Genomic DNA, 16,970 nt, shown 5'->3' with positions numbered 1-16,970 from the left:
ACTGAAATTTGAGTTATAGTCGTTGGATTCAATTTCTAATGTCTGTAGTTTCTAAAACTGAAAAAATTTTGATTTTTTTGTCCACTGGCCGCACTATGGTGACGTTCATACAAAGTTCACATACCCATACCCATACCCATACATACACATACAAAGTTCACATAAAGTTCATACAAGTTCACATACCACATTACTTCGTATAGAGCACGTATAGAACATGCTTATATACCATACCACTTGTTAGAACCCAAATAAAGATTTTTTGCACATCATTCAATTACAAAAAAATAGTATCTCACTACACGATTGATCATATACTTTAAATGAACAAATGAACGAAGAACAAAGAGAGACAGAGAGAGAGAAAGAGTTTTAGAGAGAGATAGTGTTTTCACAGTGCACGAATTTGCCAAATCTTTGGCTTGGCAAATTTATGAATGAAATGTTGATAGCTCGCGATGTTCACTGACTGAATCTATGTGAATATGGCACGAGCACAGTATTATTTTTAACATGTCGCGATAAAATCACAGTGCGTTTATACTGATTATACCGGTTTTCTGGCCTGTTGATTTGCTTTATCTTCTCTTGATAAAACTGTCAAGCTCTTCTGTTATCACTTTTTGACCGCATGATAAATAATCAATCCACTAGAACGAATGTATTTTCGTCTCTAGTGCCGCATCAAACTAGACGGGGAAATCCCATTACCGAGCACCGATCAAGTAAAAAAAACGTCTACACAGCTGATCGGCGGATCGTGCGGCTGAATATAAACAACATGATTAGACGAAGAAAGAATTTAACGATTACAAGCTCTTGACATGAGCTACAGTGAGTAAGTGGGTGCGATGGTTTGCAGCTTGCCATAAACCAGTGTGGATCCGCCACCAACACAGATCTGTATCATTGTGTTTTACACTAACTTCACGCTTTATCTTGCGCTGTTTTCAGAGCACTGTTCAAGAGCTGCGGTTTTGAATAAATCACTCACTCCCTGATTATTAAATCCGCTGCAAAATTGCAATAACGCACTGGATCAATCAACCGTAACAAAACGTGAAAGCGTTAAGCTTAGCAAAAATGTACCACTCGCTAGTTGCGAATCGAAATCCATACTGCGCGTAAGATGAACATAACACGTTGTGTATATAAGACATAACGCTTGCTAACACGTAGCTTAAACTTCTTACTCACGCATGCGCTGTTGCTTGCAATGATGTTACCGGGTGCGACGTGTTGGTGTCTATTTTTATGATCGTGAGTAATGAAACTGATGTGGGAATGAAATAAATTGTTCCGTCCATATCTTTTTTAAAATGCCGTTAAATTATACATTTGGATAGAGTAAACACTTGTATTCAAAACACTGTACCACTACATCGTTTACTTACTTATCTCGCTTATTAGCGCTCACGGTCGAATATTAAAAGCATATTGTTGCATTCTTTCGGCTCTTAACATTGATTATATTAATTATAAACACTATTCGTTTGTCATTTTTCTTGAATATATCAACAAATCAATGTCAATGCATTGACAATAGAATTGGGCTGTTAAAGGCTTGTTTAGGATGAGTTTGTTAGTACATATAATGTAAATTTAATTTTTATTCTACCAAAAAAAAAAAACAAACAACGGGTTGCACTAGAATTAAATTAAATGCAAATTAAAAAACCTCATTATCAACAACATAAGCATTTTCACATCTAAGGGACACCTTGTTTAGATTAGCTCCATATTGTTTCGAACAAGTTTGTTTTAATTTATATGTAACAATTTTAACCGAATAATAAGTCTTTATTACAGGCCTAAATACTAAATAACATTACATTATTTTTTTCGTTCTTTAGGAACTTTGCTTTTAAAAGACCGTCGAGGTACGGAAATTCAAGAAGCGAGTTGATCCATGCATCTAAATTACCATCCACTATCCGTGATGCCGTTTCAGAATACAAGTCTGTGAAAATCGTAGAAGAAGAATAAAAAAAATTGTTTCGCTTTTATGAATTCAATTACTTAACGTTACATGCCTATACCTACAATATCTGCAGCTTGCTCAGAAAACCCCTCACAAATATTTTCCAATTTGGTAACCTCTGTTGAACATTATGCCATGCTCTGTACTACTTCATCGGATGTTTAAATATTTAGTGGTGAACTGTGAAAATCAAGAGTTTAAAGATTAGTATACATATTTGTTTAAAAATTTTTGCTAAAGTTAAACAGTATAAAAACAAAAGGCACAAACCTGAATAACCACTTGGTGACATGATTTACGTGCTCGTGTGTTGATCGCTCTTAACGCGATGTACGTGAAGTTAGTTGTTTTTTTTTTTAGTTATGACGACTTTCAATAGCTTAGCCGTACTTAGCGGTTCAATATCTCAACTGCTGCAAAAATCCTTTAAGTCGCTATACGTCATGACTCCATCTTATCTTATCTTTCAGGGAAGAGACCTTCGTGTGGGAATGATCTACCAATGCCTGGTGAGTACAATCTACGCCACGTTGCTGAGCTCATCCTGCTGATCATAGAGTCTGTCATTGCACTGTCTCATTCGATAGTGATAGGCATTTCTTAGCATCTTTCTTGCGAACGCTAGTAGAACACTTTCGTCGGCTTCTATGGACGAATGTGCATATGAGGCCGAAAGGCATGTTTTCTGCAGAAGTACTACTTCAGGTTGATGATATAATATCCGGTCCGATTGCATGTAGTTATGCCCGACTCCATAGCTTCTATCTACCATGTGGACATTATTGGGCTTTTAGAGTTGTTCTCTGTCTTCGCCTCTACGGATTGGTTGAGTTGTCCTGATAAATGCAAAATTATCTCCTTCTCCCGTTCCCGCTCTCCTTTACTCTACTCGTATGTCCTCGATCAGGTCCAAGTCTCCCGTGTCTTCGTAATCAAGGACTTGGGTGTTTGGCTTGACTCTAGTCTCACCTCATGTAGATTTGGTGGAGACCTCATATAGATTCTGTGGTATGCAGGGCTTGGAGAACGCACGGCATCATAAAACGCATTGGTTGTGATTTTTCTGACCTGTTATTGAAAACACTATTCTGCTCATTGGTTAAGTCGTTACTGGAGTATGGAGTATGGACCTCGACTGCTCGAAAGCACATTGAGCGGATAGAACGGGCACAGAGATCCTTCAACAGATTTACAGTTTGCAAATTTCTGGGTGGCTCCTCTGCTACCCTGCCCAATTATGAATCCATGTGTCGGCTGCTCGTTTTGCCTGCTTCGAGAATCGCCGTTCTCAAGCCCAATCCTTATTTGTTGTTTCCCTCTTGCTCGATTGTATTGATGAACCAACATTGGTCTCCTCCTTCCCCCTCTTTGTTCCTAACCGTTCACTCCGTATTCGTCCTCCCTTCATTATCCGCAGACCTCGCACTGCAGCATATCGTTCCGATCTATTGTTGCTTGCTCTGCGATCGTTTAACTCCTCTTCCTACTTATTGGACTTCCACCTCACTTTAACCTCCTTCCGTTGCCGTCTTAGATTTCCCTTTTAGCCTCTTCATCCTGATCATTGAGCCTCTGTAATGTTTACCTTCATGAACTTCCCGTCTTGTCTTAGGTTTAGTTTTCAGTTATATATTATGTTTAGGTTAATTTAAATATTTTATTAGTTAAATATAAAACTATTAATTTTTACTTTTATGATTATTGTCATCTAATTGAATTTGATTATTATTGCTAACTGTTTCTTTGTACAACCTAGATGTAAAACATTAAAAGTATTTTCAACCTTAAAATGAACTATTTACATATTTGGCGTTACACACGTTATTGTCTTCTGTTCAAATCACTTACCTCCTTGGTATTTTTACGATATGCTTCGATAATTGATTTCATTTTGTAATAACCAAATTGACCGGATTCATAATTCAATTTAAGATCATTACGGCTTTTTACAGTATTTGACAAATTTGTTAATAATCTGTTCCCTAACTGTAATGAACTGTTGTCATATTTCTTTTCGTTGCGAGTCAAGTGCGTATGGAACGCAGTTATTTCGTTTTGTAAATGCGTTTTTGTAATTAAAATATTATCGTCTGTTGGCGGTTTGCTAAAATCATGGGTGTTGGCAATACCATTTACAGAAAACATTTGATTATTATCAACATACTTAGGAACATTACGATATTGGTTTGCCTCTTTTGGGACATACTCACAACGAGCCATATACTGTCGTACTGCTTCCAGTATCTCAGGGTGTTCTTTTAGTTTACCGTCTTCATTTATTGTTCCCCTTAAAGTATGGGCTCGATGAATATCACCACCTGGGATTACCGGTAAGTCATCTTTCGTATTACTAGCTCCTTTTTCCAAATTTATTATTTCTTCAAACTCGATTTTTAGTTCCTCCTTTATCGCCTGTGCGGCTCCCGCAAGTTCAAAACTGTAAATTGTCATACGTGAATACAGGTGGGAATCTGGGTTTACAGCATCGGGACAATTTTTAGGAGGAATATATCCTTCAAATTTGTCCAATAAACTGGCTATATCTTTGTTTTCAATTGCTCTGTTTGGTGATAATTCTCGCGACACTTTTTTTAAGGATATTCTTTTATTTGATGCAGATTTACCTCCAACAGCATCATATTGCTTGATTGCAAAGCGATGCCAACCTTGTCTTATTCGATGTTGAATTTCTGGTGCAGTCCTAATAGTGTTTGCTATTTGTTTTCGAAATTCCTCTGGTTTGATACTGCTCAACTCCGGTATGGCATCGCTCATTCCAGCAAACAAACAATTATTGTTGCCAACATCAAGCTGGTTGTCAGAGAACGTAAAATGGTTGTCTTTTAGCTGCAGGACAATTTCTCTTACATTTTCGCCTTTAGTGGATCCTGAGCAAAACGTTTGTTCTATTCCCTTATCGCCTTGTACAGTGAGCACTATTCCCTTCACATTTATTTTCATTTTCTTCAACAGTTCGTGCACCAATGGGGCACATGCCGCCGCACAGGTCAGATCCATCGGTACACCCTCCTCGATAATATTCGACAGCAGAGTTGGGCTTTTTGTTTTACACATAATCTTCTTTAATTTATTGTGATAGTCTTCCTTCAAACTGTCTTTTATTTCGTCCGTTACATTTGGAGCATTGACAGCTTTGTCGTATTTTTTCTTCAACCTTTTCATTTTACGCTTCAGTGCGATTCGTTTGATGTTATGTGGAATCCTCTTGATGAATCTTCCTACACGTAATAGCGCATCATTTAGCAATGGTTTAACCAAATTTTGGGAAATAATTTTCCCCACATGCTCGCTCAATTGTGATTTCCATTGCTTTATTATTTCATCTCTAAACTGTTCGAAATTGCTCTCATTCGGTTGTACATTTGATGATGAGTTTTGCAACATTGTTTCAAATTTCTTATTGATTTGTTCATCTAAATCATCAAGATGTGTTCCTACCACGTACATCATTTTTCCTATCTCGATTACGCGTTCTATCCATATCCACGCGGTACTAATATTACTTAATAGTTTCATAACGTTACCGTTGTTTTGTGTCTTTTGCATAGCACTTGCAAATCCCTGAGACAAACTGGACGTGAATTGCTTAGCTAAAGATATACAAGCTCCCCAATCATTGCTTGCGAAGGGAGAAAGTTGAAGTATGAGTCTTCTTGCTTGCTGCTCTCCTAGCTCATCATAGATTCTTCTAAGGTTTTGGGAAATTTTATGATTATCCACCGTAGTAGGAACTTGTGATAATATGTCGGCCACAATTGAATTGATTAATGCTTGTAAATAATCGTCCGTAAACTTATCGACCATTATACTCGCCGCACTATGGGCAAACCCTTGTGCTGTTTTCATTACAATTCTTTTTGTAAATTCTCTTATTACCCTCTTGCCGGTGATTTCATTCCACATTGCTTTTCCTGTTAACTCTGATATTACTTTTCCATCTTTCATTAAGCCGGGTCCTGCAACTTTATTGGCAATTCGCGACACCTTAGTACCTCTTGAAGCATACGCTCCCACTCCGGCAGTAATCGCTGTGAAAATCACACTTTTAATCTTCTCTTTTCTGTAATCCTGCCAACTAAAATATCCTGAATTGAAACTGTTTACTGCATACATTATATCATTGACTCCCTCATTTATTAATCCCGACGCAACGTGAGTCAATGCACCAGCTGAATATATCTCCAGAATTGCCGCTGCAACAATTTGGGCAACTCCAATTAATACTACCTTCCCCACGTTCAGCAGCATTTCCATAGACCATTTTTTCTCCATTACTTGTAAAAGATGTTGCAACCCATTTAAAGTGAACAGCTGTTCCTCTTCAATTGTTCCAAAATTGTTTTCTATCAATTGGCCTGCTTCCCGAATGGGTTTAAAATATATACCGGCAACTTTCAATCCTATTAATGAAGATTTTATTGGTCCCAACACACTCTCAACATGGCTTTTAGATTCTTTCTTGTAAAATTCATCTAGTTGCACAAACAATAGTTCTATAGTTCTTCTCATATCATACTGCATCAATTCTTTTGCTTGATTCGTTGGTATAAAGCTTATTCCACTGATTTTATTACGAACGAAAAATAACATTTTAATAAAACGACTTATTTCGTTCATTTCGTTGCCAAACGGATTCAAATTAGCTGGATTTAAATAATCTAACCAATTAAATGTATCTACACCAGATGCAAAGCGATATACATTGTTCAAAAACCGTTCGGAATCTGGTTTAGATATATGCAACATCTTTCGGAACCAGCGTTCCACTACGAGATAATTTTTGTTTAGATAGAAGATTTCATTTAATATTTCGTTGCAATCGGCTTTGTTAACTATATAAGGCCTGATTATGTTTTGATTTATTAAATCCTGGAAAAACTGCAAATGAGGATTACATTTCAATTCTATCCGCAGCATTGGGTTATCGGCGGAACTATCCGATTCTAGTTGTTCTTTTATATGATTAAGTGCTAGTCTGTAGGCAAAGCAGGACGAAAGTAAACCTCTTATAGTGTCTTCGTACAAAGGATACGACGGAAGCAATTCTTCTTCTGAACCTCTAAAATTTTCATTCAACACAAAGGATTCACCTTCTCGCTCCAAAACCGCTCGGCTAATCAGTTCTTGCATGATAAGCTCTGCTTCAACCTGTGCTATATTTGCTCGAAGAACAATGTCCTCCACTGAAATAGAGTCAAACGACGAAAACTTACATGATGCAATCATGTCTCTATCAACATTTGCCATTTCATTGCATCTGATTATATCCTTTTTAACCATCATTTCAAACTTTTCCTTTCCGATAAGGCTTACAAAATATTCTTTTTCAAATATTTCATACGGAACAATGGTTTTGGTTACAGAGTCGTTATTTTCCGTACTTCGAAGAGATAATTCTTCGCGATATAAAACAATCTGTCCTGGGGTCGGTTCTATGGATTCTGTAACCAACGTTTTATCGACGATCTTTCCGTCTAATGCATCCTTCAACGAAGGATCTAGTGCTTCCAGCTTCGCCTTATCTACTATAGCATACTTCTTGACCGAGTTAAGCACCTTTTGGTCGATCAACAATTGCCAAAACACTTCTCTGCTAGGGAGTGGGATTTTTTCTTTGCATGCCTTTATAAATTCTTCCTCAACGATGAGTCCAGCATTTTCAGAGAGAAATTTCTTCAAAACTTCAATTGATACTCCATAGTCGTTATGAATCATACGTAGTTGTTGTTCGGAAATGGTTTTCCGAACCTTTGGACGCGATATTACACCCCTTTCGATAAGTTGCATGAAAATATGTTCTGCTACATTTTCTTTTATTTCGTCTGTAACAAATGTGTTGTGTGATACAGCATGACCAAATATGTCCTCTATTGACCGTATGAACGTTTGATATAGCTTAGCAATGGTATCTTTCTGTGCTTGATACTCATCGTGCCACACATTGTTTCCTTTCAGATTGTTTGTAATAATTGCAGCCTGCAAGGCAAACGCATGATGGTCTTCAAAAAGCCTCATTGCCTCGCGCAAATGTTTCTTAAAATCTTTATATTTCTTCTTATTCTCTTTGCTTTCCAATGTTTCCTCTTGCTCGATTGATTTCATCAAAGTGTAAGCACGATAATAGTGTGCAGCTTCACTAAACTGAGGCTCAATTTTTATAACGTCATCATACAAACTCATTGCTGTTTCGTCCGCCAATAACATCCCATAGTTGATGATTCCATAGTGAGTCACTCCATTCTCCTTATTGGTCTCAAAAATGTCAAACGCATATTCCAAAAGCTCGTCTTCTGTCATCCTGCATTTCTTAAGATTAGTTCCAGATAGATAATTGGCCAATTTTATCATTTGCATAGGATTCCCTTCCACCCAGTCTATCCACTTTTGGCTCTTGAAATATGAAATTCGAACTTCGTCATTAACGCATTTTCCCGATTCAAATCCGGATAATTTTGATACAAATGTCTTGACTAATGTTGGAACACCCCTTTCATCACATTCTTGCATCATATTCTCCATGGATCGACTGTGTTCGTCCAGCCAAAAAGACCATTGGTCTAGGCAATTTTGCAGCAAGATTGTTGTAACTTCCGAAGGGACATCAACCGCTTCAAGGCTTTTCCTATGCTTTTCATAAACCTGTTTGAACTCGTCGAAACAAATCTCTTCGGCCTTGATGGTCTTTTCATAGTATGTTTTAATGTCTGATATACGGTACAGCTCATTATCATCCCGAGTCTTCTTTAATTCGATTATTTTCGATCGACGATACTGCCTTTGACTCGAAACCATTATTATTAACTGTCCGGATCCTTTGTCTCCGCTTCTTGCTGCCCTTCCAAAGGCTTGCTCTTCAATTCGAATGTTCTCGGGAAGGTACGTTAATATAACGTGCAATCCACCACTTTGCTTAAGCGCATCCGTAATTCGTATGTCCGTACCGCGTCCTGCTAAGTTGGTAGCAATGATGATCTGTCCCTGTTGTAATTGCTTACAACCCTCTACAATATCAAACTCTTGATAGTCTCTTGTGTAGGTGTGAAGCTGGTTTGGAAACATTCCCTTCAAAGTGTCTTTTATACTTTCGGCATCGTTGATCGTGTCACAGATGATGAGAACTGATCTTTTCTCTTCGTTGACGAGTTTGCAAACTTGAGTTGCAATATTTTTTCGCCACGTCCTATATCCGCCACTAATAATTGGTTCATACTCTTCAAATTGTTTCGGTTTAGCCGTTGGTATAGTTACGAAGGCAACATTGTGTATATCTTTGAGTAAATTCCTTTCTCTCTCTGAACCCAGAGTACCAGTTAAACCGTACAATAGTTTGTACATCTTGAAATAGGTAACATTGGAAACAAAAACTGCCTTTAAACTTTGCATTGACAATTTACAGCCATGCTTGAGTTGTAAAAACTGATGCAATGCTTCACCCCATTGAGAACTTCCCTGGTCTGCTCCGGTGTCGTTGTCAAGAATAATTATGCTAGCGTTGCGATCTGCTTTTGATCCGGATTTTGTATAATCTACCACGTAAGATTGTCCAGGTGCCATTAATAATGCATTGATAGCACTTCTTATCCAAGACGACAAGTGTCTTTCTACAAACTTTTTCAAAAAGTTTGGAACTTTGATATGCTTTTCGCGATTAACACATTTCTTGAGGAGAAAGCTAACTCTATGTTTGTATTGACTGATTTCAGGTGTAAGTATTTCCTCCAGTTTTGTAGAATCAATAGTGTCAGTAAGTATTTCTCCTCTCTCATTTATGATCCCAGCCACCACCAAGCAATTCCAAATAATATTCAACTTTCTAGAGCTAAGGTTAGTATCCAGTTGCTTTAAATCTTCCTGGTTGATTGAGTTATATAAATTACTCAATATTTCCTTTTCAATCATTTCTGTTTCAATATTTTCGGGACGTTCTGCATGGCTATTGACCATTTGCCAAATGTAAATGTATACCGACTCAAGCTTATCCATACCCGGTATATCATGGGATAAATATAACATATTGTTCCCTTTATCGAGCAACATACTATCGACTTCATCAACGATGACATTTGTGAAATCACGATCACCCAATACGTTCTTCCCATAGAATCTGTCCAGCAAGTAATCTCGTTGAAAGTTTGCCAGATCACCGTACACCACTTGATGCATAGAGTACGCCTCTTTGCGTTCCTCAATATCATCGCTACAGTTGTGTGATACGTTGATGTCGAACATTCCATAAATATCTGCGTTCACCTCCGAATCTCGCTTAGCGAGCACTGGCGAGCTTGTCACAACGTCTACCTTTTCCCTTAAGAGAGCCTTCATCAATGAGAGGGCTACCACAATTAACGATTTTCCTTCGCCAGTTGAGACTTGAGCCAATGTGCTTCGATCGTTCGCCAATAACATTAACACGCTTAGTCTCTGGGTGTCGCGAAGTCGAAATCCTCTCTTAATCTCTATTGCTCTATCAATGACAGCGAGCATTTCCTCGTATGTGTCTAAATGGCGCTCCACGGTGCTATAGTTCATTTTACGGCGAAATTCTTCAACCCATGTTTTTATCTCCGGCTCTGTAAATAATGCCACTGGACTATCATTGTGTGAGATCTTTTTATCTGAAATCTTTCGTATGGATGTTTGCATCTTCGGCAGATGCTTGGATATTTCATCAGATGAAATTTTATCATTCACAATTATTTCTGCTAGTTGGTCTATTTTGAGTTCATCTAGAATCGGTTTATATTTTTCTTCCATTTTAGCTGTCCACTCTTGCAAGCTGCACAGTGTTAAGGTACAAATATCTTCATCCGACAGTTTCCATTTTTGCTTATGTAAATTTAATAGAACACCCAGCACCAAAGCTTCATTTACATCGTTTTCTTTGTCTTTAATTACGTCTAGTAAATCAGTAGCCTTACTTTCTCCAAACATGTTCTCTACAGATCTCATGTAGTAAGTAGCAATCTCTAATTTTTCATCTTTGCTCCATTCTAGAAGTTGCCTTAATTTAACCATCCAGTTGTATTCCTTAAGAAAGTAACGCCATTCCGTAAGAGGTATTCCATCGACAAGCATTGATTCGATTGGAACATTGCTCAACAGACGCAATATCTCATCGACGCACTCTGCAGAACAGACACTACCTTGAAGCTCAGTGGCAAATACTAGCAATACTTCTTTGCTTTTTATGTTCCCCAAATAATTTCGCCACTGTTGTGTTTCTTTCAATTTCTTCTGGAAATATGTTTCTAGCTGCAGCAGAACAACTTCATCCATCCAATTGCGTTGACTGTAAGCTGCCACAATCCACGTGAATGTGTACGCCTCTTGATCATTATGTACAAAATTGTCCAGCACAGCGTTTATGAAAAAACACATCTCGTTGAAAGATATGTGTATCCCTTCGTGAGTGAAACGTCGTAGCATGTGTTGCAAAATTCTTTTTTGTTTTGAATATTCATATCCCACTTTTTCCAACATTGCTTGTAATTCATGTCGTTTTTCTTCTGGAAAGAAATTTGCTATCATTTTTGAAGCTAATTTTTCATCAAAATGGTCTTGCTCAGCTTCGTTGTGATGACATTCTGGAAGAACACTTTTTTCCAAATAATTTGTGATGTCTGCAATGCTTTTCAGCATGTCGAAATCGCCAAGAATTTTGGCATATATTTTATCTTTTTGTAATCGTTCTTTACCCAGTTGTAGGTATTCTTCATTTACTGTGAGCTGCACAAACTCATCACCCCTTGAAAGGATGTAATTTTTTGTGTCAGATAAAGAATTATGATCCTCGCAAAGAATTAATTCATCATCTTCATCCCTGTCATAGACTCTCAGATTGATATCGTACACATATGCTAACAATTCTCTGCAACTTTCAGACATCACGCCTTTACTTCGTATGTATGATGTGAATTTTTTCTTCTCGTCCTCATCCACAATTAGATCTTGTGACTCATATTGTAATGCTCTGCGTTTCACTTCATTCCATCGATCGTAAAGAGCCTTCAGTGTGCTATCTTTTTCAATCATTTCCTTCACTTCATCTACCAGTGGTCTATCATCCAATCCATCCCAAAATCGGTGGATGTGTTTGTGCTGTGGCTTCTTAAGTTCGTTTTGCAATTTTTCTAAACGTTCTTCAAGCAAATCGGTATATTCTGTTTCCAGTACAAATGTCTTCACTGCTCGATTCAGGTCTAAATTATCAATCATCATTTCTTGCGTTACAAACGATGCTAGGTTGTCCCTCAACTCTTGAGTATTTTCAAATAGGTACTGTTGCATCGTACCTAGTATGTTATGTTCGATCATGTTATTTTTTTCTTTAGTTTGCCTAAGATATTTGGATTCATTTTTTATTTTAATATTATCTATTTGTTTCATTTCCTGTTCCATTTGCGGAGCAGTTGTCAGAGCATGTAGAGAAGCTAGTTTATATTTACCAACAAACATTTGTTCTACCGCATGTAGTTTAGCAGTGGTTTCTTCCGATTGCTCGTCGATGAAATGCCCTTTATCAGTATCAAAACGATCCATTAATTGTTTAAGACGTTTACAATCAAGAATGGTCGTGTTCAAATGAATTCAGTCATCTAAATTCGAATATTCACAATTCATAGCAAACGTTTCATCAATGTTATGTTTACCTTTGGAACTAACCGAAATCTTAACTTTTCCATGATTATGTTCTGAACCTGGTTGGAATGGTACATGTCGTTTGAGTGAAAATGTTGCTAAGTCTACTTCTTCACTGTTTTGTTGACTTGATTGATGATTTTCTGCCAATGTTTCAGAATTCTGTTGCTGGGTAATAGTATTCTGAATTTCTTCAATTTCTTCACAACATTGAGCCACAGGACTTTGAACATTGTTCTCTTCTTCTACAAACAATCTTCCTAAAAAGTACTCCTTAACTTCATCTACCTGTTGTTGTTGTGCTGCAAGTTGTTCTTCCAAAGCTCGTCTCTGTGCAGCTTGTTCCATTTGTATTTGCCTTTCCATTTCAGCAGCTTGTTGTGCTGCAAGTTGTTCTTCCAAAGCTCGTCTCTGTGCAGCTTGTTCCATTTGTTTTTGCCTTTCCATTTCAGCAGCAAGTTGTTGTTCATATTCTCGCTTCTTTTGTTCTGCTTGAATTTCCGCTTCTACGGTGTTCATAAATGTAGAATAAGTATTTAAAATTCGCTGCCTTGAAATTGTTTTCTTTCCTACAGCTTTGGATTGATGCTCGCGTCCTTTACCTGGTCTACTATTATTTCTTTCTTCTAGTGTTGCCATAATTTTGTTCTCAATCTTTGATTCTGTTATACTAGCAAATCGAATGTCGTTCTTGTATGGACTGCGTACTCTATCATCTGCACTGGAGGTATAGTAATTTATCTTGAGACTGCTATTTTCATCTCTTCCGTAATATTTAGGCCATGTACCTGGACCAAACATCCTTCCATTCTCATATTCCATGTATGCCATATCCCATCCTCTTTTGCCATTGCGACCATTTACACCCCCTTTGCCATTGATTCCGTCAGCTCCACTTTTAGTAACAATTTCAGTTTTTACATTCTGATTACTCTCCAAACACACTATTTTTACTTCACCAGGTTTACCACCTTCTCCGCCCAAACTATACTCTCCTCCGGACTTGCCAGAGGTTCCTGCCGTTCCTTCGTACAATAAAAAAGATTGTTTATTATGTATCCACTCGCCATAATAAAAGGAGTATGTGATACCATGTCCATCCTCAGTCTTAGATTTAAGGAATAAATGATAATCAATACGATTTCCCGCTTTTAAGGTAGATTTTAATATATCAATGTCTTCCCTAGTTTCGGTGTAGAAAGGATATTTTTTTTGCGCCCATCCTTCTTCAATTGTGTGAGATTTACTTAGTAAGCTTTCAAAAGTTTTTTCTAGAAATCCTGGATGAGATAAAATATTAGAAGGTAGTGGAAACAAAGAATCAAACTCCGATCTACTAATACCCTTTCCATCTTCACCCGCCTTCCCATTGCCGCCATCTTGACCATTGCTACCATTTCCTCCATTGGCAGAAATTGTTAAATTCTCTGAGCCTTTCATACTTTTGGCAAGTATCAAAACATTGCCTCCGCTTCCGCCAGCTATTCCATCTTTTCCATTCAAACCAGTCCCGTCTTCGCCAGTCCCAGCATTTCGTTCGTATTTATGACAACTATCTTTTCCAGACACGTTCCAGTGAACCGGTTGGGAAACCATTATTTCTTTTGCATAAACTACAATATTCCGTCCGCGCCATACTTCCTTCTCAAGATTAGCATCAATCGTAAAGATCGTACCGGCGATGAAACGAACCTCTTCGATATTAGGATTGTTTGAAACTTCGTTCTCTACCTTGGATAATATAGAATTCAGAACTATCTGTCTACCAAAAACCTCGACAACCTGCCGATCATCGATGTTCTTTAGAGAAAAAATAACTTCTTCTTGCTTCATGATGGATTTTAGTGTTGTTTTTTTTTTTATTCAAGAAGAACGGCCTCGCCGTATTGCTTGGATTCAATTTTTAATATTTATTATTTATAAGTGGTGTTCAATTTTCGTTAAAATGAAAGTGCTCGAATAAGTTTGTTAATTACTTTGGACATTGAGGAAACAGGGTTATTTGCTCAATACTGCATATTTCTGATAGGCAATCGTTTTTTTTGCGTTTGTCAATCAAGTTGTAGGTGTCAAAGTAAAGAGTTGAATTGATGATGGAAAACCTTTAACAAAATTTTACAAACAGCTAACCACAAAACTATATTATTTTATTTTACTTCACATTTGAAACATTCGTGTCTTTTCGATTCACTCGCGGCAACAATCGTACGAACACTTGTCGCTAACACTCACAGATGAGTCGTTGGTTTGGTGGTACTTGATTACGACACGTTCACCACACCTTTACAATTGGTCTGATTTTTTTTTTGACACGGTATGCACTACATCAAATTTAAATTCACGTCTTTGATTTGTTTTTAGAATATATTCCTTAACTTCACGTAACACAGCAATGCACAAAGAAACAACTGCTTCCACGAAGCCAGTGAGTATCCCTTATAAATGATTCCAAAAAAGCTTTATCAGTCAACTTTGATATCTTCTTTTCGTTGATTATTTTCAGCAGAAGTATTCCGAGCATTGCACAACCCTTTAACATCGGTGTTAAATGTTATCTTTAATTTCTGTAAAAAGAGTTAGCCAATGTATTAAAATATTATGTTATCACAAGAATGGATGTACTGGCCAGAAGAGTTTGTAATAAAAAAATAAAACTATGAAGCGACCCATAACCCAGTCACGCAAACGTCCCAACCATGCAATTCATCTCCTCCCCTGAATAAAAACTATTGCCGCTATGTTCTGGCCTGCATGCGAAGCGAGACATAACAAAGTGTACATACGAACAATGACGGAAGTTTTCCAATCGCGCGGCTATACACTGAAATACATTCAAAGAGACCATGTACTCAAAAACTGGGCAACGCATGCTATAGAATCTGGGCTAGTTGTGGGAATCAGCTTGACGCTTGGAGTGTGTTGGTGTTGTGTTATAGCGGCGGTGATCGCACCATTTACACATAGAGGCTAGGCATAGGCAATCACAGCATACGGCGCTTTGTGCATTACACAGCGGCAAAGATCCACAAGCGGCAATGAGTGGGCAAATTCGGTTTTCGCTTTTCTACATTTATTATGCATTTGGGCTAAGCATTTCCCGCATGGTACGCATATAAACTATTACCAAAATTGCCTTCGCTATTTCCTTGCGGTTGCTCATAGAAAGGGGGCATTTTTATACATTGCTAAAGTTATTTTCTTACGGCCGCCCGTAATATACTTGTATTGGTTTTTAGCGAATTACACAAAAAGCTCTTCACTAAATAAAAATGATGTTCTCTGAGGTTTTAAAGAATAAAATTTCGCACATTTTAAGTATTTTTGCAGATTTTTACACAATTATTTAAGCATTTTATTTTGATTAGATATATCGGGAATTGCTTCAACGTCACAAATGTATATGTGTAATTTTTAAATTCTTTCCAACATATAATTTGGTTAATGGTGTAAAGGACAAAATAAACCTAGGTAGGAAACAAACCTATCATGCAATTGTCATGTCCCAAAAATATCCAAAAGCACGAAAGGATTATTTGAAATCATCATACGAGCTGATGATTTGAAATCATCATGAAGCATCAAATGAGCTTTGAAATCCATTCCTATTTTTAATTTATATACGGTACACGATACGTACGTGATACGTTATCACCGCAACACAGATTGTATGAGGAAAAAAAATTTTCTCACTCTCTGATAGTTTTCACAAGAGAGCGAAAGTGGAGAAACCCCCCTAGCGTATTTATTTTTTTGGGCATTTGTATTTTTTTTTTTTTTGCTATAATCCGGCATAGATCCACGCGCGACGAACTCCCGTGGGCGGCTGAAGCGGGCGTGGCTCGCAGCGCTTTATATACCGCGGTGTGAGAGTGTATGCGTCTGGCCCTCTTTGCCTAAGCGGGACACAGTCATTGGGATAGCTCATGGAACCTAAAGTGGGCCAACTTTTGCCAAGTGAACAAAGGATCCTGGAAGTGATCCTCAGAAACCAGTATTTGCATGACTGGGTTCCAATGATGTTACTGGGTAGGACGTATCTCTGTCTATTTTTATGATCGTGAGTAATGAAATTGATGTGGGAATGAAATAAATTGTTCCGTCCATATCTTTTTTAAAATGCCGTTAAATTATACATTTGAATAGAGTAAAAACTTGTATTCAAAACACTGTACCTGTTGCGTCCAGCAACAAAGATTGCGTCCAGCAATCACAAATTTCTTTCCCTATATTTTATCGCGACACGCAGTTTTCTTTAACTAAACTCTATTATATTAAACACGTGTATTTTGTGTGTTTGTAGCATTTGTAGAATTGGATTGTGTGTGTGAAT

At 37.5% G+C, this 16,970-nt stretch overlaps 2 protein-coding genes across 51 annotated transcripts in view; one reads left to right on the top strand and one right to left on the bottom strand.

Moving 5' to 3' along the window:
• The window catches only part of LOC125770109 (N-acetylgalactosaminyltransferase 6-like), a 156,784-nt gene that overhangs the window by 99,059 nt on the left and 40,755 nt on the right, over positions 1-16,970 (top strand). For 15 of the 32 annotated variants that reach the window (XM_049439374.1, XM_049439375.1, XM_049439378.1 and 12 more), the window contains one exon: positions 2,452-2,490. The exons of the other annotated variants lie outside the window; for them this stretch is intronic. In XM_049439374.1, coding sequence (XP_049295331.1) covers positions 2,452-2,490 — 39 coding nt within the window. The remainder of the gene's footprint in view (positions 1-2,451; positions 2,491-16,970) is intronic. 32 annotated transcript variants of the gene reach the window in all.
• Positions 1-16,970, bottom strand: part of LOC125770108 (uncharacterized) — an 84,129-nt gene that overhangs the window by 42,951 nt on the left and 24,208 nt on the right. For 2 of the 19 annotated variants that reach the window (XM_049439360.1, XM_049439350.1), the window contains exon 2: positions 7,151-7,558. The exons of 7 other annotated variants lie outside the window; for them this stretch is intronic. In XM_049439360.1, coding sequence (XP_049295317.1) covers positions 7,151-7,558 — 408 coding nt within the window. Of the gene's footprint in view, positions 1-2,043; positions 2,162-2,251; positions 7,093-7,150; positions 7,559-11,145; positions 12,287-16,167; positions 16,813-16,970 lie in introns of those variants that run through there. 10 more of the 19 variants (XM_049439366.1, XM_049439368.1, XM_049439359.1 and 7 more) reach the window with 9 other exon arrangements.

This window comes from Anopheles funestus, chromosome 3RL, assembly GCF_943734845.2.
Source record: "Anopheles funestus chromosome 3RL, idAnoFuneDA-416_04, whole genome shotgun sequence".
In the NCBI taxonomy this organism is placed as follows: domain Eukaryota; kingdom Metazoa; phylum Arthropoda; class Insecta; order Diptera; family Culicidae; genus Anopheles; species Anopheles funestus.
The sequence above is the reverse complement of the archived record's forward strand: the minus strand, read 5'-3'. Positions and strand labels throughout refer to the sequence as shown.